The 27,583-nt window shown below is 37.0% G+C and overlaps 1 protein-coding gene across 1 annotated transcript; it reads right to left on the minus strand.

The window, feature by feature from the left end:
* Window positions 1-960: 960 nt before the first annotated feature.
* LOC106857449 (ATPase family AAA domain-containing protein 2-like) lies at window positions 961-27,520 on the minus strand. The gene is made up of 23 exons (XM_088162870.1): window positions 27,488-27,520; window positions 20,400-20,448; window positions 19,468-19,546; window positions 18,374-18,465; window positions 17,339-17,448; window positions 17,036-17,151; window positions 15,611-15,785; window positions 14,899-14,987; window positions 14,395-14,554; window positions 13,603-13,693; window positions 12,872-13,186; window positions 12,160-12,265; window positions 11,529-11,709; window positions 9,941-10,126; window positions 8,595-8,730; window positions 8,254-8,450; window positions 6,882-7,041; window positions 6,355-6,481; window positions 6,178-6,305; window positions 5,354-5,647; window positions 4,547-4,671; window positions 2,438-2,566; window positions 961-999 (listed from the first exon to the last, which is right to left on the minus strand). Exons 1-23 carry the CDS (start codon window positions 27,518-27,520, stop codon window positions 961-963), a joined length of 3,117 nt encoding a protein of 1,038 aa, XP_088018996.1.
* Window positions 27,521-27,583: the final 63 nt, after the last annotated feature.

Here is a 27,583-nt window from a genome sequence, read left to right on the forward strand (position 1 = left end):
ACAAGAAGCCCATTTCAGAGCCCGACCACCCTTTGGGTGGAGAACTTTTTTCTAATATCCAGCCTAAACCTCCTCTGACACAACTTCAGCCATTCCCTCGGGTCCTATCACTGTCACCACAGAGCAGAGATCAGAGGTGTGCAGAGGTGTCTGCCCCTCCTCTTCCCCTCACAAGAGAGTTGTAGACTGCAGTGAGGTCTCCCCTCAATCTCCTCCAGGCTGAACAGACTGACTTCAGCCTCTCCTCATAGAACTTCCCCTCAAGGCCCTTGACCATTTTGGTTGCTCTCATTTGGACACTCTTTAATAGTTTAATGTCTTTTTTATATTCAGGAGCTCAATGCTGCACACATGACTCAAGATGAGGCCGTCTGCAGAGCAGAGCAGGACAATCCCCTCCCTTGTCTTGATGCTGTGCCTGATGCACCCCAGGACACAGCTGACCCTCCTGGCTACCAGGGCTCTGCTAACTCAGATTTGACCATCAAGCAGGACCCAGATCCTTTTCTGTGGCACTGCTTTCCAGCATCTCATTCTCCAATCTGTACACACAAACAGGTTTGCTACATCTAAGGTGGAGAAGCTAGAACCTCCCAGCTCACTTCTCTTCACTAGAAATTAGAAGAAGTTAAAGGAAAAAAACTCAGTTCCCAGTCTTACAATGACAAAATATTTGGAAGCTTTGTGACAACATCAGGAGTCTGAATCAGGAGCCTCTAGAAGAATTTCATGCTGTTTCCATGGAAAGAAAACACTGTTGTCTTGAAATGGGCTCTTTCACCCAGTGTGCAAGGGGATGATCCATAGTCAGAGTGCAGGTTATGTCTGGTTTCCTTCATATTGTAAAAGAAGTTTCTTTCTTCTATCCTTTGTTCTATAGTTGCTGCAATTACTGACACATCAAACATAATTTTTCCTTTTGGGAGAAGTACATCAACATTAGAATACTGACGTCAAGTATCACAGATAACTTAACATTGCAATTTCTTTCTTCATTGCCTAACAAGAAAAAAACACAAATTAGGAGTCACAGTGTGAAAGCAAGCAAGTTTGCTTCCTGTTTGCTTCTTCATCAAAAGAATCGAGAGTCTGTTGATATATACAATTTTGAATAATGTTTATCTAATACATGTGCTGTCACATCTTTCTAGACCCCTTAGCTTCAAACAAATCCTTAGGCACCCAAAATATGGAGTAGGCTAGAGAGACTGGAGGAATTTGTATTATGAGACTATGGATCTTTATTAATGATGGTTTCAAAAATGAGAAAAGAAGCAGTTCCCAAAGAGCCACAACTTAAAGCTGGAACTGTTCTCTTCTGCACTCTGATTAAATACTTGTTAAAGTCTCTTTCTTAATACAGCAGAGGTTGCTCCTGACCAACTCATGCAAATACTCTGAAGAGGAAATGTTTTTTGATTAAGGTAGAAGTAGAAAACAAACCAAAAAAAATCAAGGCCAGTCACAAAAGCTCAAAAGCACTGAGATAACATAAATAGGTCCCTTTTACTAAACTACATCATTATGCTAGATGAGAGAAGGGTGGGTGCATTTTTCAGGAATGGCTGCACAATCAGACTAGAGTCTGTTCTAACTCTTTATCAGATGTGGAAGAAGAGATTGAGATGACCAGGGCCAAGAAGAAAAAGCTTGCTCATTTTTTTTAAGGCAGACTGAGAGGCATAAAGAATTTTATCTGTTCCCAGGCACAAGCATCTCAAAGACAAATGGATTCAAGGGCTTTGAAGCTGAAGATTGAATATCCAACTTATCTTAATGAACTCAATACTGGGAATGCCCAACTGGGACCATGGGTGCCTGTGGAAGATTCCTGCCTAGTTCAAACAACCCAGAAATCGTATCTTAGAGTCAAAGATTAGAGAATTTGACTCATTAGCAAACTGTCATAGGAAGAAAACTCCTCATTTGTCAAATTAAAGATGTTTGGGTCATGCTAGTTAAAAAGTATTTTGAAACTAGAAGAAAGCTTCAAGTTCTTGTTATGCTTCATACTTAATTTCTTTTCAAGAATGGAATGACTACTATACAAGCATTACCATGTGTGCCTACCTGCAAGGGGAGAAAGAGGAAGTGACATACTGAGAAATGCACCCTCCTTTCACAGCCTGAAAGGCTTCTGGAGAAGACTATTGACAAACTGAGGTTAACTGTTTTGAGAGGCCTGAATGGGTAGACCCATTGTCTTCAAGTCTTTTCCTGCTGAAACTGCCAACAATTACGCTACATAAAACAATGGTTTTGCAACATGGATAAATGTTTTCCAGACTGAAATGAAAGCCATGTGAAACGGGCAACTGAGCTGTAAGGAGTAATGCCAAATAAGCATGAGGTTCACAGTGCACATATACATATACATAACATGCACACACATGTATAATAGCATGTGACAGAAAGGGCTACAAGACAAAAAATATACCTTCACTAATTCAGTTTTGTCATCATCTTCCCGATGTCGGTAAATGCACTGGCTAAGAAGAGCATATAGTCTCTCCATGCGAGATATACTGAAATTCTCAGTTGCCACAATGACCAAATCCAGCACTTCCTGAAGCAAAAAAATGCAAATTACAATTCAGAATAGCACAAGATACATCCTACTTTCTTATGTTGTTATACAGAACTGGCACTTCAGAAAACCAATTAAATATCTCAAAAGATTTAACTGGAGGAAGCAAATTAATATTCCACACGTCAGAGAAAATGCTTACATTTCAGACAGTATATTCTTACTCATCACTATATGACATCATTGATCATAGCTGCCAATCAACTGCTTCTAGAACAGCAGGGAATGACATGATCCAGTTTGTCACAGAGTAGCTGCCACAAGGAAGTCATGGCTGCATTTCATTAGAAATGCAACACAGGGCCCTGGAAAACGTGTTTTCAGAAACAAGCCTACAGATCTTCCAGACAGGGCTGTGCCAGATGGAATCAGAAGCATCCGTCAGTGCTCACCTCTACCCATTAGCCAAATCTGTACTATGTCTAACATCAGCTCCCACCTTTCAACTCAAGAGTGGATTAACGACCAGAGCAGCCTATAAGATTACCAATCTCTCACACAGTTCCTTGTGTTACCAAAGATGTGAATGTGGTAATCTGGGGAAAGCAACACTAACAAGCAGCAGCACTGCTGGGGCTGCTCAGTAGCGGTGTGTTGTGGGAGGTTATACAGCCGTAGCTGCAGAGAGCAGCCACACCAAACAAAAATATTACTGCCTCACAACTGCTTGCCATCACACTCAGCCTCCCTTAGATCAGCTACCACAAGATTTGAGTTCTACGCCTAATATCGAGCAAATAAGTGAAAACACATCCAAAAGAAACCCCCAAGAAAACAAACAAAATCAACCAAACAAAAACTCCATACAAAACCAAGCAACTCCGTTTTGGAGGGGCTCTCTGGTACAAGCAGTGAGTTCCAGTGACATACATGTCAAGGAAACAAGTCTTCTAAGAGATGTGTTTCATGACTGTAGCTCTCTCCTCACAGCTGAAACACATATGGACACAAATATCTGTAAGGGCTCTACCCTACCACTTCTCCAGTCAGTAGGCAGTAACTTCAGATTACATGCCATTAGCATCCTGATTCTAGAAAAACCTATGTAGTTTCTTTAAATATACAAGCAGACATGAACAACACAACCCCCTGAAATTTACTTCCTTAGGAAGCCATCTTGGAAAGTTAATTTAACCTCTATGGTTCCAACCAACACCTAAAATTGTGATAGAAATTGTGCTGGTGAGCTCTTTTACCAAAGGGGATTTTCTCCCTACACAACAGAAACAACCAAGTAATACTTCCTTTCTCATCATGGCAAATAAACAGCAGCTTCCTCTGCTTTGACCAACCTCCAGGACTTCAACCTAACAATTTCCCAAATTTTTCTTGTGGGTATATTCCCTGAAGGGCAGGTCATTCTTCTACCTTCTCCAGTTCATGCAAAGGAACCTCTTTTTCCCCCTGCAGCTAGGCCCATGTTTGATCCTTTCCCAGTTATACCCTAGGATAACAACTTCTATCCTACAAGGGACTGGAAAAAACACGTAACACTGTAACAGTATGGATGCAAAACTTTACCACTGAATTTTGAAAGCATTTGGAAAAAGCAGATATTCATATTTTATCCAGGATAATCTTTTGGCCAGCCTTCTAATTTCAGGTTTAAAGTGATCACTGCTAAAAATCAAGGTCCTTTTCCAGTTCCTAATGAATGAAAACATGCAAACAGCAAACCAAAATACCCATCTCCCCAGTCCATCATAAAAACTGCTAACCAACAGTAGTAGCAGGGTGTCAGTGAGCTATATTAAAGTTTAACAAACCCTTTTACATTGAAAGCTAGGAAGAGAATAGTCTCCTAGAAGTCAGTTCACCAAAAGCAACAGCAGCCATCTACACCAGCTGTGGAAACAACTGTTTGAATTGGCATTGGTTAACAAGTGACTTAACTGACTACCATACAGGTAGCAAGAAAACGTCTTATGTCACTACTAACAAAACTGAAATTAGACTTACTCTGAGCTCAGAGTAATCCACAGGAACTTCCTGTGTGTGGATTTCCTTTGCTATCTCGTCACATACTCGCGGTTGCTCATCCACCTGAGAATGTTCCACACAAGTTGTATGATGTACTTGTGAATCTGGAACTACACACATTTTTAAATTAGGATTTCTCTTTATCTGGAATACAGTATCAGTGAAGTATCCTGTACCTGGAAAACAGTAGCCCTCTGCCATAACAGAGATAGAACTGTTGCCAATTTTTTTACCAAAGAGTGCTGACATATCTTTCTAGTGCTGCTCCATAAAAACCAGGAACTTGGACATGAAAAAAAGCACTAGAGAAAAAAGGCAGGGTAAAACTAAGAAAAAATATTAATGCTGCTACTACAGCACTGCAAAGTAAAGCCGAAGTTAAAAAAAATATATAGTCTAAAAAAAAAGTATTTTAGTTTAGGAAACACATCAACACATCTTACATATCCAACATGTCTCTGGGCACACTGTTTTAAATACAGCAGTACAGTTCACACTTAGGCTGCTTATTACTGGGAAGATACTTGTACCATTTGGTACCATTTGAAAAACAAACTGCAGAATCAAAAATCAATTTAAAAAAATCAAAAAAGCAGCCACTGCAGAAAACCATGACCAGCATAACTAGAGGAGCAGCATCCTTATGCAAGGAACACTGTATGTTGATTTGAGAGAGACATAAGAGAAGTAACAGAATGAAATTCAAGAAGGCTAAAACCTAATAAATAGTGTAACCCTCCTCAAGAACAAAAAGGAGCTAAGTTACCTGTCTGACCTTTCACTTACCATTTGAACCTGCATCTTCAGAAGTTCTGGCTATTTGGCAATCTGGCATTTTACTCTCCTCTCTTAGGTCTGAACATTCAGGAAGCATGACACTCTTTTTTTCCATACTGGGAGATTCAGTCACAAGAGTCATTCTCTCGCTTTCATTTTCTGTCCCATTTTTCTGTTGTCCTTGAAGTACATTTTCATGTTCTTCCATAGGACTGTGCTGGGAGGATGCAAACTGAAAATTCTCCCCCCTTACTGCGACACTGGAAGAGTCTTCCTTCATTTTGCATTTTCTTTTTGACTTATCTACAAAGAGATACCAAAAAAAAAGTAATCCAAAACGTTCCCAAAGCAGTTTTTTCTTCAGAACTCAGCAGCAGCATCTTGCAAGGAAAACAACCACAGGAGCTTCAGTACCATCTCCCTACATGTGTCTAGAGAAAAAGTTACAAGTTAATGAGATCAGCTCTCTATTAGATATATTATAGGCAGAGGGGAAAACGCTGCTTCATGTAACTGAAAACCAGCTGAATATTCAAAACAAGACACAGATAAATAGCCACAGACAATTTTTTGGACTTCAAGATGTAGGTGCCATTAAGTGTCAGTTGGGCCGTCAAGGTCAGGCTCCTACAATGTCATGCAGCCAGTGTGCATTTCAACTTCATAACCATATTGAATGAATGACCTCAGGATTTACCCCAAAATTTGAAGCAGCATAATGAAAAATTCAATGCTTCTGTCATGAAGAACCAATCATCACAGGAATCTGCTTTTAGGCCACAGGAACAGAGAAGGTAGCAGTGACTTTAGCACCTTCTCCAAGAAAGTCTGACTAAAATGCAACATGCTGTTAGAACAGGAGGTACTGCTGTCCATAGGCACTCTGGACATCCTCAATTTTTCATTACACTTTGTGTTTGCTTTCTTACACCCCCAGAGCAAAGAATTGTATCTTGTGTGGCTGGTTACAAAGCATGAGACAAGTCTTAAAATCCTTAGCACCAAAAAACATACCTCTCTCCTTACGAGATTCTTTAATTTTTTGGCAGCGTCGCTCAAAATCTTCATCTATTTCATGCCTCACTATGGAATATGCAGTATCACTCAAAGAACAAGCTTTGTGCCTCAGGAGATGACCTGAAATTTTACAGTCACAACTGAGCTTTTTCTACAAAATAGTCAATTAAACTATTTTGGTTACTTAGAATGAATTTTCTTTTTTTCATAGGCAGGTTCTGAAAGGTTATCTCAGTCAGTATTTTCAGCATAAAAACAGAAAAGTTAATTATTTAAGAAAAAGTAGTAGTTACCAATCCACACATCTATCACAATTCCATACCCAAACAATATATCTAATGCTAAAACATTTATAACCTGGCAAGAAATGCTCTCTGGGGTTGTTTAAAATTATCTAATGGGTAGTTTAAAGTTATCTGATCCCATATCCACTGTGGGATTACTAAATTTTCACTCACAAAATCTATCCATTTATGCATCTGAAATTTTTCCAAATTAGGGATAAAAAATACACCCTTACCTGCAGATCTTTTTTTTGGGTTGTACTGTAAAGCATTGCTACAGATTAGATCAATGTCCATTAGAAAATCTCTTGCAGTTAGGTACTGGTGCATGTCAATCTTGGAGAGAACTGTAGAGAGGTCCATGGGCTGTTTAACAGTGCCCTTGTAATTGGATGCCTACAAATTAAATATGCATGCCCAGAGATTTAAGCTACAAAAATTAATCATTTTCATAAAGTCAAATAAAGGCCTTCTTAAGAGGCCCAAATATTTATAACACCCTCAAAGATGCAGAAAATAACCGGTTAGCTTCTTGAAAATTGAAAAGGTATTTCAGGTGTCTTTGAAGAGACAGACCAAGAGAAAGGGGAAAAAAAAGCAGGGTGGTCAGAAGCGTGTGTGGAGCTGAGAGGGGAACTGGTGGGATTCATTTCACTTCCTTTCAGAAAATCACAGCAGAGAAACCTTTCTCAGTAATGTCACCTTGGATTCTCTTTGTTGTTGGCAGCAAGAAAAAATCTGCAGGATTTGTACCTTTGAAGCACCTGTCCTAAGCATCTACTCTAGAATGAGATAATTGGACATAAAGATGTCGATTTCTTTACTCAGAGCTTAAAAGAAGCCTAATGACTACTTTAGATGAGGACATCTATGTGTTTATAGGTTATTCACATCTTGGAAACTACAAGGAAAGGAAAAGACAAGTGAGTGGATGCTTAGGGAAATGGGACTTTGCTGAAATGCAAGGCTATCTTAAAACTACAACTGACTTTGAAGTACATGTCTCTGGTTTAGACTTATTCAATAAATTCAGGGGGAAGTGTATGGGAGAAAGAAAAAACCATGCAGCCCTTATGGTTGATTATGTACTGTGAAAAGCCTCAGAGAAAACTGAGAATAGTGTCTGAAATTTATTTGACAAAATGCTGTTTCTACTTCTGTTCTCACAGAAACTATTGACAGTTAATCAGAGCTTTAGACTTAATCAAAACAGCCCTATAGGTACTTATTACAACGTGATCTCTCTGCTTTTTAGTGCTGTGACATGCCTATGTATCCAAACCTTTCCATGGGCAAATTGTTTTGGCATTTGGTGTAACTGGCACTTGGACTAGTCATCCTTGTAGATCCCTTCTAACTGAAATATTCTAATGTTTTAAAGACCTTTTAAGAAAGGACATAGAGTTTTCAGTGAATACTCAAATAATAAACATTTGAGAGCCTAAAGTAAAAGCAAAATTCACTTCCTTCTTCTTGAAAAATCAGAATAGTACAGTCCTAACACCAAAGATAAACCTTCCTAGAAAAAGCAAAAAAACACCAAGAAACATAAACAGAGAGGAATTATGAATATACACAGTTATAATGGCATTATAAGTGAATACTAACCTCCTCTGGGTCAATGGGCTTTGTAAATGCTTTGAAACGTTTGTCAATGACAAGTCTTTCAGTCACATCTCTTAAGTAAATCCTAAGTTCACGCAATGTATCCTCTTCCTGCTCTTCCACCTGTCTTATTTCTTCCTCTGTCAGCTCTCGAGGCTTGGGTGGTGGTGCTACAGGTAGCACTTCCAAAGGCTGGCAAACTGAATTGAATCAGAAAATTGTAGTTAATTGATGGTACTCATATACATGAAAAATGATTGATAGAAAATTATCACCAAAGCAAATACTGTATTAGCTGTTAACCTAGAGTTAGCAAAGTTTTATATGTAGAATATCCTCCTCACTTGTGTTGTTTTTTAATGCAGGAGGCTGAGCAGCTTGCTTCATAACTAAGTCCTCAAAGAAATGTCTTCTCTCAGCACAGGTAGGACGCGGGATTTTGAAAACTTCTTCATATTCATTATTAAACAATGCTTCTACCTAATGCATGAAGAGAAAATATACTTCAGTTATACAAGGCCACACAAATTTCTTATATTTTGTTCCAAAAAAGATGAGTATCTCTCTGAATTAAACGGAATACTTATCTGGATAAGATTATCAATGAAAAGTTATCTTTGCAGCCTTAAAAGACCAGGTTTTTATAGCACAGCAATTTAAAATGCCTTCTCTAAGGATCACCTTCTAGACTTTAAGCCCCAGGAGGAAACTGTATGATAAACAGCTAAGAAAGGGGTGACTGGGGATTCACCATCCCCTAGGCTGCTCATTTTGCATTTATGTGCCTTGCTGTCCTCTGCCCTGAATCTTTATGGCAGCTACAGAGAGAAAATGGCAAGACTTAGAGAACAAGTGCTGGCTTTTTCGTAAGGTGTTTGTTTTAATTAATTTAAATGAAGTGTCTCAATTTGAATACTTTCAAGTTGTATCCCATTTTTTTATTTCTACTATCAAAAAGTATGGAAGGGATTTCAATCCTTATTTTAGAAGGCACTTTTTAACAGTATGAAAGCTTCTGTTACAGAGACAAAATAATCAGAGCAACACATTTACATTTTGAACACTTTCCTTCAATGCACAGTCTCATATGTCTACAAAGCTCAGAATGTCCTCTTGAAGAATTTTGTTAAAGAACACAACTAAAATTTTATTTCCAAGTTGCTTAAACAGAAACTGAAACTTAGCTTTCTAATTTTTTGAGTTTTCACCCAGATGAAGGAAGTAATTAATTTTTTAAAAAAAATAATTTAAATTTGAAATTACATTCCATCAATAACAGTGTGACCTCAGTATTTTTTCGGCAAAAATACCTCTGACTTTTCAGTAAAAATGTTTTCAGAAAAACAGTCTTTTTTTCCTAGCTACCTTTCAAGCATGACATTCTTCACTAAGGACAGACCTAACCATCCTTGCCACCAAAACCATTGTATAAAGCAATACATCTGTCTAATAAGCTTGAGTATGTGAGAAGGGAGAAAAAGTTGGGTCAAAGTCAATCTCTACTCAGAAAACACTTTAGGGAAATGTTTTCAGCATTGTTTTGTCTAAGTAAATTTTAAGGGACTGCGTTTGGATGTCTGAGTAACAACTATGAATTTGCTTAAGAGTGGCACGTAACTCTAACGCTTCAGGGAGTTATAAATTAACAAGACATTGAATAACAAAGGAAGAAAAGCATCTACTGAAATACCTCTTCTGGGAGATCTTTCAGTTGTACATCAGATGTTGCAAGGAGTAAAACTGGAGTAAACCTTGGGATGCTCTGCAGCAGTGTTGTAAAAACAGATCTCAGTGTAGGTCCAACAGTGTCCCACCATGAAGGGATTTGTGGGACATATATGATACTCGGTGCTGATCTTTGAGCTTCTCGCATCAACTGGTAAAATGAAAGCTTGGATGAGAAAACTACGTCATGTAGAATTGACTACTAAGTAACTACATATCAGTCAAACTATCTTATGAAATAAGCTGTATAAAGGCAAGACATCAAGACAAATTGATAAATGACTTCTTAATAATCAGGTAAATTTTTCACTTTTATCAAATATAGATATTTCTATCAGAAACAGACTTGAATCTCTGCCTGATTTCAAAACTACTTAGGTATAAGATAACTCCTAAAAAGCCTAAGAACTCAGTCAATGCAGTGGTGTGCCTGAAAAAAGCCCAAAGCTAACTCTTTGGCAAGGTGTATTTGCCTGGGAAAATCACTGCAGCTACATCATTTTCAGTTCAGAAGGGACATACACCCAATTCAGACTGGAGCACAGTCTGAACAAAGGCCTATGTGAAAAGATGAGGGCTAACACAGCACAAGATGCCTGGCTGTAATTCACAACTTCAAGCACATTTTGTAAGTGGTGACCAGTCCTCAGACTGTCTGAAAAGCTAAATCACTCACTGCCTGTCATTACCAAAGGTGGGCTTTGGAAAACCACAAGCCACTGCCTAAAGATGCCACCTCAATCACAGAAGACAACACACATCTACTGCATGAGGGAAATGGAACCATCCTTTCACACAACAAACTTCTCTGTGCACCATTTCAGATTAACACTCTCAAAGGACTTGTTCCTCCTATGTGACAAATGAGTATCCAGTCACATAATGTATCTGTCCTAACTTGTACAGCTCTCAAATGCTGCTATTGGAGATCAAAATATTTTAATACAGTGATGCCAAAAAACAAAGTGGATTTACTGCCCAAAAGTAAAGAAGCAAAACAGCACTAAACTGCTTATATTTCCTTTTCCTAATTAATGAAAACTCAACACTATACAAATCTAAGTATTCCATGAATTTTAACACTTTTGCTGAATGTACTGCAGCAGCAAAAGCTGTATATGCTTATGTAAAAAAAACCCAAGCAAAAAATTATTTTCCTCAAAACCTTGGCTGCCCTACAAACATAATTTAAAAAGAGGCTAAAGAATGTACATTGATATGCTGACAGGTCCATGCAGAGCCATCTACTGGTAGCACAGTCTTAAGAAGCAACAAAAACCTCTTTCTAAATCCCAGGAGACCAGCAGGATTTCTTGCCACAGAGACGTTTAATAGCAGCACTTTCCATCTTCCTGAGCTGCTAGTAATATTCTCCCTGTTATATTTTAAGCAGAGAACATGGCTATGTATAAAATCCTTACATGGTATCATTCCATCAGAAAAGTGGATTTTCAGACAAAAGTAAACAAAACAGCACATTTAAATCAGGCTACTTATATTGACAATGACTTGCTTACTTCACTAATCTGTGAGACTAAGAGGAAAAAAGCTACCTGTACACATGTTTCATCTGGTGATGTGCTAGCAAACAAAGTTGGTGTATCTAGTGAATAAACTGGAAATTTTTCCAGGGAATGTATTACTGCAGCTGCCAAATCAGAAGCTTGACCAGATCCTGGCTCTTCAATTAGTAAGAACCGTGGCCTGTAAGATGTTGGCTGGTCACGAGGATTTCTACAGCAATAAGAAGAAAATAATTTAAAAATGAGTGATGAATAAGGAAGTTTTTTCCTATGCACTTTTTTTTTAAATACTCTCTCTGTTTCACAAAGTAATAAGCCTGTGAACAGGAAGACAATCAAAGCCTACTTTCTCACAGTCTGGTACTCTGCCTCTGCTAGAAATCCTGCTAGTCCCCAGCATGTCTGCTACTCTTTTGGCTGGATTAAGCAAAAGCTCTTAAATCCCACAGTCCAGTCAAATACCAACACAACACTTCCATTTGATGGGTCAGGGCAGTGTACTCAGAACAGAAGTAAACAGTTGAACCTTCACACTTATGTCTGGCAAATATTAATCACCCCACACACACACTCTCGACTCCTTCATCTAGCATCCCTCACACCAAAAGAGTTTACATACTCAGTCATCTTAAAAACAGAGCCATAAAGGGGACAAATGTACCTGCTGAACGTGCAGAATTCAGCCTTTTTGTGATCAAGTGTTTTATGAGTTGGCTTCTCTTCAGAGATTGATGGTGATTGCTCATCATTGTCAATCACATAATTTCCTAAAAAAAGGATTTAAAGAGAAGAGGGGTTTGTTAACTTTCTTGTATAGTCCATCTCTCTCTTGCATTAATACACCTTCAAAATCGGTGCTGAAAAAAATTCCCTTGTATTTCATCATTTGAATTCTGTTTTCTGAAGAGTTCATTCTACCACAAATCAAAAGAGAATGCACAAGTCTCTACAAAGCTGTCCTATGTCCCATGATTTGCATCAGGTATTATCTCTCTGTTGAGAAGAACTTTTGAGTTTTTCTCCTTAGAATAAAGATGGCTAGGAAAGATTTATATAGTTCCCAGATACCTGAAAAACATTTCTCCTGCTTTAAGCATTTATTTGAAAAGAGGTGCTAATATTTCAAAACTTAGATTCCTCTCTGCAAGTGATAAACGTGATGTTAGCTGTTGTCAGAAAGAGGGTGCTCCAGCAAGAAGCTACAGTTCCTCACTGTTTTTGCAAGCCACTCACAGCTCCCACTCTGCACTGCGCACACACAAAGTATGAAATTGTGCTGCCGGTACAGCTCAGTACATTTGTGTATGTTGATTGCACACATCACAAGCTTTTGCTCTGGCAGATTTTTAAACAAGTGGATGTAGATGTTATACCTTGCTGCTGGTCGTTCTTTAGTGCAAGCTCAGCATGGGGAAACACTCTCTGCAAGGTTTTTAAAATCCTTTCCAGTGTGTTTTCTAACAGTGGCTTTGAAATAGCTGATAGCGCTCGCCCAGGGGAAGGCACAACCCTCTGTGAAGCTGGAACAGTCTTCTGCATGGCCATGGAAAAATCATTTGCTTTTATTTTAATTGAATCCATGTTTATCTGCAGTCTCTCTCTGCTTTCATATAGCTGAGGATAGCGATGCCGCAAAGCACAGAGACCAGTTTCAGCACATAAGGCTTTAATATCAGCACCACAGTATCCTAATAAACAAAACAAGAATCAAATGTTATGTCAATGTCAGATAAAACAAAATTCAAGGCCACTACTTCCAAAGTGCAACACTGGGAGACTTTGTATGCAGCCAAAAATGACCAGGCCAAGAGACAATTTAAAGAGTTACTGCATTTCAGAAAAGTTCTGTTAAGTGGCTCACAGTCTGATATCTTGCACTTAGGCAGCAGCCTGCTGGTCAAAACTTTGTTCCCGGGAAAGATGTCCCAAACTCATTCAATGTTCTGAGAGACAAAAAGAAAATTAAAAGCAGTGCCTAAATTTGCTCCCATGCCCAGTGCCTCCTCACTGCCTCTCTCTGCCACAAGGTACAAGAGCTCAAATACTGCTCAGGTTCCCTAGGACTAAAGGCACATGCAGTGACCCACACTGCTTTCAAACTCACCAACACATTCTTCAGCCAGCTCTTCAAGTAAGTTGTCTGATGGCTTTGGGTTCCAGTCTCGTGTGTGAATTTTGAAAATTTCTTTTCTTGCCTGAAAACAGTTGCATTTCAGTTTGCCATAAGTTTTCTCTTAAAAGAACAATGACAACACAAACTCACAAAACCCCTTATACCAATATAAATACCTTTCTTATCTGCTAAACCCTTTAGTATTTTAAAGGTCAGTTTCTAATACAGTCTGCTTCTTCAAGAAGGACATTTAATAATTCTGAACTTGTAACATTAAACTCTTGCTGGGGGATGCAGTAAAGTAAAAAGCATTTATATCTTCCACAAAAGTGAGTTTTCCCAAGTGCGAGACCTAATGATTCTGAAGAAAAAAAAATTGCAAAATCCTTATCTGCAGAGATTTTTTCATCAAAGAAAATCCTCTCAAATTTAGCAAAACTTCATGAAGCATTTCTTGGTACACAGATTAATTATGGCAGATTTATAGAACTCTACCACAGTAGGGAATCATGTATTAGGTCTTTTTAATGGCACCTCATCTCCTGTTTCTGAGAGCAGATGAAAACTGGAGAAAAATGTTTGTGCACTTTTACTAGCTTTCAATCCAATAAGTGTTTTTTTCCTTTTTCCAACAAGTGATAAGAAATATCAGAGATAGCCAGAGAGAAAACTCATAAAGAGGTCTCTAGTTTTGCACACCATCCCCCCCTTCAATATTTTTTGGTGCTAAATACCCATTTTTATATTGCCACATTAAGTGTAAGGTTGAGTGGAAGTTCTGACCTCTTTGTTTGGCAAACTGAAGCGGAATTCTCGTTCAAAGCGCCCAGGTCTTCGTAAAGCAGGATCTATAGAATCCAGTCTGTTGGTGGCTCCTATTACCACAACCTCTCCTCTGCTGGCTAAGCCATCCATAAGTGCCAGAAGTGTCCCCACAACAGAGCTAACAGAAAAATGTTGTTTTCATTCACCAGCTTAGTAAATTTTCTTCAGTTACACCTAACCTTGTCCAATTATCACTCAAAAAGGACAAGTTTTTATTGATGAGATGCTGTTTAGCAAAAATTCATTTAAAGTCATAATAAAATACAGATAAAGTAACACAGACCTTTTGCTGATATCAAGCTCAGCAAATTGTTTTCAGTTACTGTTTAAAAATCTTTGAGATTCATTCGTATGGAATTACTAATTTTCAATAAATAAATGCATCACTTGAAGTAAAATAAGTTGCCATCTTTTTTTCATGAAGATCAAACAGCTTCCATGTAGATACAAAACATGTCCCACCTATGAATTTGGTCTTGTTTATCAGAGCGTACAGGAGCCAGAGCATCAATCTCGTCAAAGAAAATAATTGAAGGTCGCATCTCATAGGCCTACAATGAAAACACAGGAATATTGACATCAGGAAAACAGCCCTATTTGAAAGAGAAAATGCATGAAAAACATCATGGTTGGAAAGGCACAAACTAGATTTTTCAGACTCTGTTAACTGAGCTAGCAGAATAAAGTGGCACAAGTAACCTAAGACAACAGCCTATGTCAACCTAAGGAGACTGGGTGACAAGAAGCAAATCACACCAGTAGTTTTTACATCTACCTGGCAACCACAAGAACAGAGACAGGACTTAGCTAAGTTACAGCTTCTGGAAGCAACCCTTTGCTACCAGTTTAAATGACCATGCTTTCAGCCTGCATCTCTTTCCCTCCAATTTTAAGCCACCACCTCTTTTTTCTTGAAATATTTTTTGACTTTTTGGGAGGATGTTTGGGTTTGTTGTTTTGAGGGAGAGGGAGTGGTAGTAGTGGTGCTTTGCAGGATTTTCTTATTTCCTTTACTAACTTTTCCAAATACATCTCAAGATTTCAAGCCCCTAAAACTTTACTGAAAAAGGAAAGATTGTCAATCCCATTTCAGTGAAAAGAGCTGACAAAACATTGTAGACCATAGAAATTTAATTCCAACTCAGACAGAACACATGGCACATTTCAACTTTACCTCCTCAAATAATAAACGAAGCTGTCGTTCAGATTCTCCTATCCATTTACTCAGGCACTCAGCACCTTTTCTCATAAAAAAGGTTACTCTCATTTCACCTTGACTGCATTCATTAGCAAGTGCACGAGCAAGCAGTGTCTTTCCTGTCCCCGGTGGACCATAGAATAGGCAGCCTCTGCAATTTAAAAAAAATCAATTTAAAAAATTCACATAAGAAAAAAAACATTAAAACATGGAAAAGTACCTATTACAAACCCCATCCTCAAAACACACAACTCTGCTCTCCTAAACAAAACACTTCACGGATAAGACAGCAGTAACAGCTGAAGTATGAAAAAAGTCAAAAGTGCCCGTACACAGTTCTCCAAGGCAGAAAACAAAGCCAGTAAAGAAGACAATGCAGAAATACAAAACTTTGACAAAAGCTTGCAGCATCCCAAAAGGACATTTTCAAAACTTCTGACACTCCAGTAAGGATGGCAGGAGCCAAACAAGAGCAAACTTCCAATGCAGAATCTGAAACTAGGCTACCTTAGGAATCATCAGTTCATTTTTCAATTATGCACTTCATATTCATTCTTGTTTTCATATAAGGTAAGATTTTATAGGGAAACATTTAATTCTTCTTTAAAAAGCTTTGAGTTACTGGAATTGGCTTCCCTTTGCTGGGGATAAAGGAAGAAGTATTCTAAAGCTGGAAAGATATTCTGCATTTCTGCATTTATATCAACTAGAAAAGCCAATACAGTGCTGCTTCCAAAAAGAATTTTAATGAATAAAGAATCAAAGCACAGAAATATTTTCTTTCTATTTTGAAATACTTTTAAGGTTACTAAAAGCAAAGAATTCTAGGTCCTAGTTCAATATGCCATGACTGACTTTTGTTGACCAAGAATATATAAAGCTAACAATTAAATCACTGATTTTTTTTTTTTGTAACACAGAAGCCACTTAGCTATGTAAAGACAGGACAGATTCCTATTTTAGCTCAAACACAACAAACACTGCAAGTTTCTAGCTGCATATCTGATCAGTTGTAAAACTGATACTTGAGAACTTGATAAAAAAAAAAGAGTTGGTGGCAGAGACAAGTGAACTTTTGCTAAACAAATATTTGACTTCAAGTACAAAGTACTTCCTGCTTACAAAGCAATTAAGTCCACTTCTATATAGAGCTTTAAAGAAAAAATCCCCAACTCTGCCTTTGAAAGGCAAGACACTTTGAAAGGATGGTCTCACCATATAGTAAATCTTTGGACCTATATATATACACTGGATTCTACCTTTTTTAAAATTACGTTTTACTACTATTTTTAAACAATCAACACTGCTGAGAATTTGAAGCATGGAAACATATTGATGCCCAGTTGAATTCTCCTGAAAATAGGTAAAGTAGAACTTAGAGTTTTAAACAGTGCCTGTTACCTTGGAGGTTCAATTTTCAATCTCTCAAAGATTTCAGGATAAAGCAATGGAAAAATGACCATCTCTTTCAAAGATGAAATGTGGTCAGAAAGACCACCCACACCATCAAATTGTACCTAAAGATGAAGTCAACAGAACACATTTTAGATGTTAAAGAAAGCTGCAGCCTTTATAAGGTTTCATGAGAAGCTGGATTGCTTGAGAGAAAACTTGTAAACCAATGGAGTTATAGATGGCTCATTACTGGAAGCTTTCATAAATACTGCAAACGTCTCACTGCCACAATGAATCAAAAATACTTACTGAACCATCTATTTGCATTTGCTCCACACCAGCCAGACTTCCTCTAATTTTCATGGTATCCTTGCCAAATCCCGTTGAGGCACACTTCTGAAAGCTGACCAGAAGAGATCAGATTTGAATTGAGGAAATAAAGTGCTTTCTGACTTAGAATGCATAGATAGAAGATTTTTGATTTACAAAGGATAGAAAATGAATTCAGAAGACATTAAAAAATCAGCATGGACTTCCTAAACAGGTAAATATTCATTCCAACATTTTACATTTAATGGCTATGAGTAGATAAAGGAAAATGGTCACTCCAGACATTACACTGAGTTAATTATTTTAACAACAGCACTTATGAATATCCAAGGCAGTCAACACAGCACATATAGGAATACAAGCTTAGAACAATAATTTCATATGTGGAGACCATGGACTGACTTTGATTAGTACGATTGAAGAATTCCTCCCCTTCCCAAACACACTGACATCTGCCAAATAGTTTTAGCTTTTACCTTCAAAACGTTACAGCCCCAGAGAACACTCATTTCAATGGGTATTAATATTATAAAGGCTGCCCATGTCTCCTGGGCTTTCCTGAGGCCTTTGGAATGTGTGTGCCAGAAGATACACATCTGAAAGACATCAGGCTGAAAACTCACTTGTCGGACTGCTATTAAATTCATATTTATACAGAATTTGTTAAGAAACAAAATCTATTTCCCCTACATAAAACATTTTCTCTTATAGTGGTTTTCATTTTTAAAAAACAATGGTAAAGCACAGAAGCAGTGAAGTTTTACATCAAGAAAATACATCATAGTGTGTAACTACATTTCCTCCCATTCTCACCTAGAAATCAAATTTCTTATTAAAAGTCAATTTCAAAAATCCAGTTTTAGAGACTCCAATTGCACTTGTCAATACCAACAGGTATGATGAAATACTGCTCCAATTTAGAAAGGGTACAAGATAGCAATACTTCATAGCTAGACATATGCAAAGTCCGCCCATGTACACTCCTCCCTCCCCTATTCTCTAATTTCACAAACCTCCTTAAATTTCTCTTCTTCCTCGGTATTTCAAAATCCTCTTCATCATCAGAAGAGAGAACGGAATCACTGCTGAGGACTCCATATCTCTGTCTGCAAACATTCAAACAAGTAAAAAATTAAAATGCACTCTAAGTAATACCAAAATTTAAGTGAACGCTATCTCGGAGTTTACTTTGAAATGCAATAAGTTTCCAGATCATTGAACGTTTTATCTGATTTTAAAGTACATTATGTGATTTTCCTTGTGACAGCAATATTTTATTTTTCTTAGGAAGGCAAAATGTTTCACTAGTGTGCAAAAACATTTCTTAATCAAGTTACTCCTTTTGTCCAGTCTCTCTCTCTCCCTCAGACACACATGAAATTGAGTTTCACTTAGCATTATGTAGCCCCTCTGTGAAACATCAACATTTTAAACTTATTTAAAAATTGTATTTCAAAACCTCTTCCTGCCATAACTGTCTGCTTTCAAGGATGTTGATACATTCTTGAAAGCAGAAACAAAGTGCTTCTATCTAGCAAGGGAAGGTATTCTCTGTGCTCTGTTTACCAGATCTGCCACCTCTATTACTATTGCAGTACAGAAATTAGATTTTCATTTAACATTTTTCTCATTTAAGGATAGTTTCATACAGAAACATGAACTGATTCCAGAGACATAAGAATCCGTGTTTGAGTGATTTTAAAAAAATCCATTAAAACTTCCACACAGGCTCTCCCTCTAACTAAACTGTGCTTGGTTTTAAGAAAATAACTTTCATCTCTCAAGATTAAATAGTCCAAGGTTTTCAGAGGGACATTCTGGCTTCAGTTCCAGAACAACTGAATTTCAGTTACACAATATCAGCCACAATCCTCATCATCACCTTATCAGTGACCATAAATACTGCATTTTCAAATAAGATGTGATGGCTTGTAAAAAGAATGGCCTGCCCCTGCCAATGTTTGTTTCCTTTATACTCTCAGACTACCACGGTAATAATCATACTATTTATCTGCAGTTACAACCAGTCCAAAACCCCTTGAAAGCTTTATTGAGTCATGTAACAGCACTTTTGGGAAAGAAAAACTATCACTTAACAATACACAAACCTTTTATTCCCTTTGCATGAATCTTTCTCTGAGACAGATGAAGATTGGACTGAAGAATCTGTCTCACATTTTCTGGGTTCTGTGGAAAGCAAAGAATTTTGAAAAATATCACAAACAAGTTTAAAATAAAGTGGGATAGTCAAAGAGGCAGAAAATAGGATGTGTACCACCTATCTCTAAGTTCAGGGAAAGTTTCAAGGCAGGCAAGGGTCAATCAGTGCACAGTAGAAGTAAAAAAACCCGAAGCTGATTTTTAAGGAGAACTGTAAAACATGTAAGTAAGATTATAAATTCTCTTTAATTACTATTCTTTCAAGGCTAGATAGGTCATTTTTTACTGGAAAACAATAAGGATCCCAAAAAGGAAAAATGACTAGAATGTGCACAGGATACAGATGTTAAAGAAAAGTTACTGGCAGAATGAAGGTAAGAAATTTAAAGTTGAGTGTGTGCATGTATTTCCATTTAAAAAATCCTGCTTCTGTGCAAGAAATTAGTTCTTAAGAAAAACTGTTCCTAAAACCTACTTTCAATGTATCTTGTTAGCACTCAACAAAGCAAAGCTTTTTTCCTTTTGCTTCACTTCCTTATGATGAAATTTCTGCACACAGCATTAAACTCTTTAAGTACTGTTGCAAATATTGATACATTCAAAAATGCATTACACAACAGGTATTCCCTCCTGTCCACAGCCTTTTATCATGCACATGGTTTGGAACTTTTTTGTCTGAATACCTATGAGCTCTTTACCAGTACAGCCCTAAAATCTGTGGCTATGGCTTGTACTGTCAAAAGCAACACGGATTTTTTTATATAGTAAAAAATACCCAGGAGTTCAGTCCATCTCAATTGCATCTCAATTTTCTTTAAAAAAAACTTTTGGCTAGGGCATAGTCAAGGAAATTTAGAACAGAACTAGCCTACAATGCTACCTGGATTGTCACTTGTTCCTTCACCAGTTGTTTCCATATCTAGACTTTCCTAATTAAAAGAAACAGGAAAAATCAGACTCAAACATTCAGAAAACCTGTGGGTACATCTGGTGCCTTTACAGTATCATTTTCAAGGCACTCCATACATGCAAAAGATAAAATTAACACACAGGAAGAGGGAATAGGAACACTACTCTGGAACTAAAGATTAATAACAAGGATTTCTACTCTAAAATAGGGTTTAATAGATGTGAAACTTATACACTTGGCCAGATACAAAACTGACTGTATCAATTAGTCACAAGTTAATTATCCAAGAGTGTGGTAAAACCCAGGGCAAAGAAATCCTTAGCAGAAAAAAAAAATCATACTGGCATTTGAGAGATGATTTAGAAAGTCAATTCTGGTTGAAACAAACCACAAAGAAATTCATATCTGACCAAAAACAACTATGAAAGCAGGCTACGGATATGTTTAAAAAACAAAGTGCCTGACATTCAAAAGGCCAGTGGACTAACTTGATTTAATAGAGCAAAAGCAAGACAGAAGAAACGTGATTGATTAGTCTCTATAATTCTAAAATTAATTCTACTTGGGACAAGGGACTACTTGAGTTCACAGGCAAGGCTGGCACAAGAAAAAACACAGATAAAAAAGCAGGTATCAGTAAATTAAATTTTTAGTGAGATTTGAAGGAAAACCCAAGCCCTGAGACAGTTATTTGTAAAAAGCTGGGAGGTTTATTTGCCCATTCAAAAATTATAAGGCAAGCATAATATATGATGTGTTTCAGCATATCACTGCTCTTTCATGTCTTCTGAAGAAGGTATTTCCTCCACCTTAGAAGATAGCTGTGGCATGACTATAATAGTAAGATGTTAAATTATAATTAGAGAGCATGAACAAAATATTAGACTACACTATGCTTTAGAAAAAGTTTTTTCAGCTAAATTAAAATTATAACGAAGCAATTTCTTTACGTGAAATGCCATTCATATAGAAAAATAGTAAAATATTTTAGTATCTACTTCTCCTGTGCAGTGGAACACAGACTCCCATTCTTTGCTGTCTAGGTGTCTTTTCCGTGTCTTTCCCTTTTTTTTGCAAGACTGCTTCTGCAGTACTAAGATAGAAAGTTGACATGTAAGAGCAAAGACAGGTGAGTACAAAAAAACGCCACTGAAAACAACACACGTAGTCAGCATGATATTTTAATATAGTGTGCACAAAGCAAGAGTCATTGACACTTAGCCAAGTTTTCAACACTACTCAAAAATTAGGTCAAATGTTTCATTTTTTATAGAGATGTTTAAAAACAAGTGTTTGAGGATTGACAAACATGCATTGTTTTCAGTTAATTTTCCCCTCTTGCTGAACACAGTACAAAAAGAATCTCATTTAGTAGGGGAAAAAAAGAATTCTGAAGATCATAGGGAGATAAAAAAAAGCAATTATGGCAGTTTTTCATAGCACTTAAGTTGCTCAGCATTATAGCATTCAGTGAGTTTTAATTCACAGTCATCCTCAGACAACAGGCTGCTTAGTCTTCTCTTAGCTGGAATTAAGGTCTCATGCTGATTTTCCATGAATATATATACCAGAGAAAAACAATATCTCCCTGCTGATATACTTTGAAAATCTTTCAGAAAATAGCATCAATTTGGGCTTCAATTTGGGCAAAGAGAATTAAGTCAAAGATGAGCAGAAACGCTAGGACTGCTTAACTTTGTCTGTATCCAAATTTCTGCCATTTCTTAACTCAACAGGCAGGACATTATAAAATTATTTGCAAGCTTTCTTACGAAAGAAAAGTGAATTAAACATGACAGCAATTCTGGTGCCATGAAGATCAATTTAGAGGGCAAGTTACTGAAAGTCACAACATGAAGTGATCATTTCACTTCACAAGTAATCAGCCCACATATAAAAGATGCTCTGGCATGAAGATCTCTCTTTGGCAACCCCCAAAGGAAGACACTGATGGCCAATTCAAACACTGACTGTGTCCAAAATCTTTACACATGAAGCACCTGACAAACACATCCTCCTGTGTACAGTCTTTGAATTGTAAATCTTAAGACAAGCCCCAAGCAGGAGACGTTACCTGACCAACAGCAGTGGAACATTTATGGAATGTTCGTCAGGTTGCTTGGCAGTGCCCCCTCAAAGTTCCAAGCTTGATCAAGTCCAACTCCCAAGTCCTTGGGGGGACTTTACGGTGGAGGGCACCTGATGCCAATCACAGAATCATAGAACGGCCTGGGTTAGAAGGGTCCTTTAGTGACCATCTAGTTCATCCCCTGCCATGGATAGGGACACCTTCCACCAGGCCAGGCTGCTCCCAGCCCCACGCAGTCTGGCTTTAACACTTCCACAGGTGGGGCATCCACAGGTTCTCTGGACAACCTTATCAACCTTACAATAAAGATTTACTGTGTACACAGTGGCATGTAGGGAGGTCTCAGCACAGCCAATGCATGCATTTACCACCTGCTGCTTGGAACAAAAACATTTTCTGCCACCAAAAGAAAGTCCCTAGCCAATATTACACCTAGCATAAAGGCTTGCTAATAAGGCTTGCTCATTTTAGTAGCTCTGCATGATGAAAAAAACCCAACTTACTTTATGCTAACATTGCAAAAAACAGACTGATTTCTAGTGGTGTAAAACTTGGTCGAAGTCCAACTTCCACAGATCTCTAAATCTCAATCTTCTTCATCCTTTAAGCAACCAGTATTACAGAAAATATAATGTGAAGATGGTTTGATAGGATTATATAGTGGGTTGACCTTGGCTGGAAGTCAGGTGGCCACCAAACCAGTCCCTGGGAGACAGGGCAGAGAAAATAAGATGGGGAACAACTATTAGCTTGAGATAAGGCAGTTTACCTAAGCAAAAAAAGAAAAACTAAAGTTTGTGCAGCTCAGCAGCAGCCAAAGCACGGATGTGTTATCAGTGCCTTTCCAGCTACCAATGCAGAGCCCAGCACTGTGAGGGCTGCTGTGGGAAAATGAATTCAATCTCAGCCAGACCCAATACAGATTACTTTCCATAAATACAAATGAATTTGCATTAATTCTGCTATTCACTTTTAAATATTATAGATTAGTTTTGTATTACCTGTTCCTTTATTTTTCCAAGGATTTTTTAATTTCTTCTGTACAGTGGCTGGGTTTTGCCTATGATTTTTTTTTTCTAAAGCAGTCAACACACATGGAGTTAGCATGATGTATAACTACAAGTAATTTTTTAAAATAGAACTGATAACAATTTATTTTCTTAAGGTGTGTTTTTAAGGAGATAAAGGGCAAAAGAAAAGTAATGCAGACATACACACTAATACTGTGGTAGGAAACAAAAAAAACAGCTAGGGAGGTTACATGTCAAACTGGGCCAGTACAATACTGAAAAAAAAATCCATATTTTATCTTTCTTTGTTGTATGGTTGAACTTATAAAATATGCAAGTATGAATTAAAATAATTATTGAGTCACAGGTTTAAAAATGAATTAAAATTTTAAATTAATGCCTGATGTATTCTAAAACTAAAACAGTCACATTTCTATATAGTATTTTCGAAGGTATGTTCAAGTAGAAAAGCAGCTGAGACCCACTAGTGCCACTGAAACAAGCTGTAATATTAAAATATTTACTTGTCCTTGGCTACAGTAGTCAATATTAGTTAAAATATTTAATTCTGTTCTTTACAATTAGTGTTTGAAAATCTGGAATGAACTAGCAACAATAAGAAATCTTTATAAATTTAATTCTGTATTGGCTTCTTTGTGATTTCACATCCAAAAAAACTCATGCAAAAGAAAGGCTGCATTAAGAGAACATCAGTGACTCATTCAGGAGATCAGAAATATCTGAGATTGCTTTTATGCTAATTTCAACTCAGCTGTATGAATACCTTTTCAGGTCATTTAATGAGAGGGTTTTTTTCAGAAGATCCCAATCTCACTTAGATCTGGGAATAAGTGAAGAGTTTGCACTGAATTAGACACTAAATGTGAGGTAGCCAATCCCTCATTTGCTAATAGAAGAACTAATTTGATATAGTGAATAAGGTAGCACTTGCAGAACAGTTGTCAGATTAATGAATTTGAGTACTGCCCAGAAAAAACTCAAACTTCTCTTTCTCTATAAAACCCAAGACCATACTGGAATAATTAAATCATCAATTTTTTTTAATTGTCATTAATTCTGTTTTCCTCATTTTCTATGCCCTATTTTAAATCGTCCCAGCTTGGGCTGTGGAATCTTAAAAACTCATAGGTGTAATTTAACATTTCATAGACTTTAGATCATAAAGGAATTGCAACTATCCACAGACAGAAGTTGAGCTTTAGGATACCTGCTCTGCATCTAAACCAAACTGACTGAGATAACTTGTCTTGGAACTTAATTCTAGAGGACTATAGGCAGTCTAAAGTTATGAATTACCATTAAATAGCAGGTCTGAGGCATCCAAAGTCAGTGAATAATATACTATATTTCCTTTATTTCCATCTAAAACATAGCATGAATGGATACATGAAAGCACTTTATTTCGCATTACATTTTATGGGGACTTTCTAGTTCTCTCATATGTTGAAACTGCTAAATCTCTAAATACAAAGTTTGTATCTTTAACAGATACATGCTCCAATTACTCAAATATACCCTGACATATGTATTCACTAGGTACTCAACAGTTCATGAAATTAGTGTATAAACAAGCTCAAGCAGATATAAGAATTACACATCCAATTGAGCAACTTCCCCTGATGCTTGTTTTTCTAACCATCTGGTCTACAGCACAATATTATTGTCACATACACTTTTTGTTCCTTATGAATTTCACTTTTATATCCATATAAAAATATGGGTTTAAATAAATTATTTGATAAAGATAGGTTGAAAATCTTTGGCACTGCCAGGCGCCACCTGCATTTATAAATACCTGGCTGGTGCTTTGGTCACAGTAAAATCCTTCCTTTTTTTATTACTCAATAGAATTCAATTCTTAAAATATTATTGGTGGAAAACTTTGTCGAGTCCTGTGATTTTTTTAAATTTAAATAGCAAGAGAAAAGTTTATTCCAATAGCAATATTGAATGAAATTACAGATTGATTTTTGTCTTGCTTTCAGCAGGATCCAATCTCCAGCTTAGCTTCTCACTTACACAGACTTTACTCCCTACAGCATTTTAAATGTTCTAAATTTTACCTTAAATGTTCATTCTGTGTGCGTTACCACCCATGAGAAAAGGCACTTTTCTTCATGTACTTCTTTTCATTTATGCTAAGTCAAATTTCCTTAAACATTCAGTTTAACGTTCAGTCTGTTCCCAGTTTTATGGAAGGGTAGCCTATAATTTGGACAGCTATGAATTAAGTCTTTATCCATCATTCTGATCCCTATTTTTTTATACATCAGTGCATTTAGTATTCTGGCAAGAACTTTTCCACCAGTCCAGCAAACCAGAGCACTGTGTAAGGGAGATGTTATGCTGGGGCCATCTACTGGTTGTATTGCTGAGCTTTCATCGACAAATTTGAAAACCTGCTTTACACATGTAATTCTATTGCCGTATAAAAATAACCGCACATATTAATAGATTAATCAACATCAATCACATATTAATAATCAACATCAATAATATATTAATATATTAATTATGTGATGTTTCTTGTGCAATGGTTCTTTTCTTTTAAGATTAAATATTGCATGAACTTAATATGGCCCAGTTATCAAAATAAAAATAATTATTTTGCTTTCATAAACAAAGGGGCTTCCTACTTACCAATAACACCAAAAAGACAATGAAGAATAAAGGATAAGATTTCATCCCATGTTATTAAAAATAAATTCCAAGCAAAAACATTTAGCAGATGAACAGAAGACTAAAGCATTTTAAACTGGAAGTTCTAGTAAATGAGCTGCTATGAACCAAGGATAATCCAGACTATTGAGTCTGGTGACCAAAAGTATACTTATATAATGAAGCTGTTAAGTATATATTTATTCATTTATTATATGATAATACTGATAATTATTTGTGTTGCAATTTAGTCTTATTTCTCATTTTAACTGTCTTCAGGAGCAATAGAGAACATTTTTCAGATTTTATAAGTTTAACTGAGATTCTTTGCACTTAGAAAGTTGCTACACATATACATTTATGTATAGGTATGTATACACACACAGAAAAAAATATACACATACTAAATCCCTATGCTATGCCTATACTTTTATAAATACATACTTTTACATGTATATAGGTATGCAATACATGAACATTCATCTATATCTAGATATACATATGCACATGCATGCACACCTATATATCACATCTAACTTGTACCTTTTATATTCTAAGATAAACAAAACCCTCTGTTGGCTCTTAGTTATACTGGAATTAAGCACTATTCACATTTGTCCTCAGCAGATCCATCAGCAGGAGAGACTTCTAGCAGGAGCTCTAAGTAGCAAGTAATGTTATCAATAAATGCAAAGTGCAATTTAAAATGTATAAAAGTCAGATAAACAATAAGACTTCCCAACATAAAAATGAAAGCTGGAACAAGTAAGTATGTTGCAGGTTTGGAGACTAGGCTACAGGAGCTAAAACTGGGATGAAAAATATTGCCACCATCACAGATGGAACTGGTAGAAACACCTGCAAGATAAAGAAAATACTGGTTTAGGAATTAAACGGACCTACTGTGATTTTACACCTCATTCATAAGAATAAAAACGTGGTTTTTTGCCACACTGGAGCACTATTTCTCATGCTGCTGCAAGCTCACCCAGCTTAAGAGTCATTTGACCTCAAAATACCTACGAGATAGGCATATTTTCTAAAATACTTCTTCAGGCTCCTTCTATTGTCAAGGGGAAGAGATTGGCAATCTAGCTGAAATCCATTTGTCCACACATTATGGGCTCCTCAAGGACACTCAGGGCTGGGTGCTGTGCTGCTTTTGGTTGGGGCAGAGTTAATTTTCTTCGTGGTGGCTTGGTGAGGAGCTGTGTTTCGGATTTGTGCTGAACACAGGGATGATAACAAAGACGATTTTGTTATTACTGAGCAGAGCTTACACCCAGCAACCTGGTCCTGCTGTTGTTCGCCATGGTAATTGCAAGCTCTGATCCACCCTCCTGTCGGCTTCTACAAAACTCATAAAATGTCTGCTC

This window comes from Sturnus vulgaris, chromosome 1, assembly GCF_052056855.1.
Source record: "Sturnus vulgaris isolate bStuVul1 chromosome 1, bStuVul1.hap1, whole genome shotgun sequence".
Lineage (NCBI taxonomy): Eukaryota > Metazoa > Chordata > Aves > Passeriformes > Sturnidae > Sturnus > Sturnus vulgaris.

Excerpts from the sequence above, each read along its gene's own strand:
- LOC106857449 (XM_088162870.1), bottom strand. The coding sequence starts at position 27,520 with ATGGCGAACAACAGCAGGACCAGGTTGCTGGGT. Across the intron at positions 2,567-4,546 it reads TGGATTACTCTGAGCTCAGA|GAAGTGCTGGATTTGGTCAT; the intron begins GTAAGTCTAATT and ends TTTTTGCTTCAG. Across the intron at positions 1,000-2,437 it reads ACAAAACTGAATTAGTGAAG|GCAATGAAGAAAGAAATTGC; the intron begins GTATATTTTTTG and ends TTTTCTTGTTAG.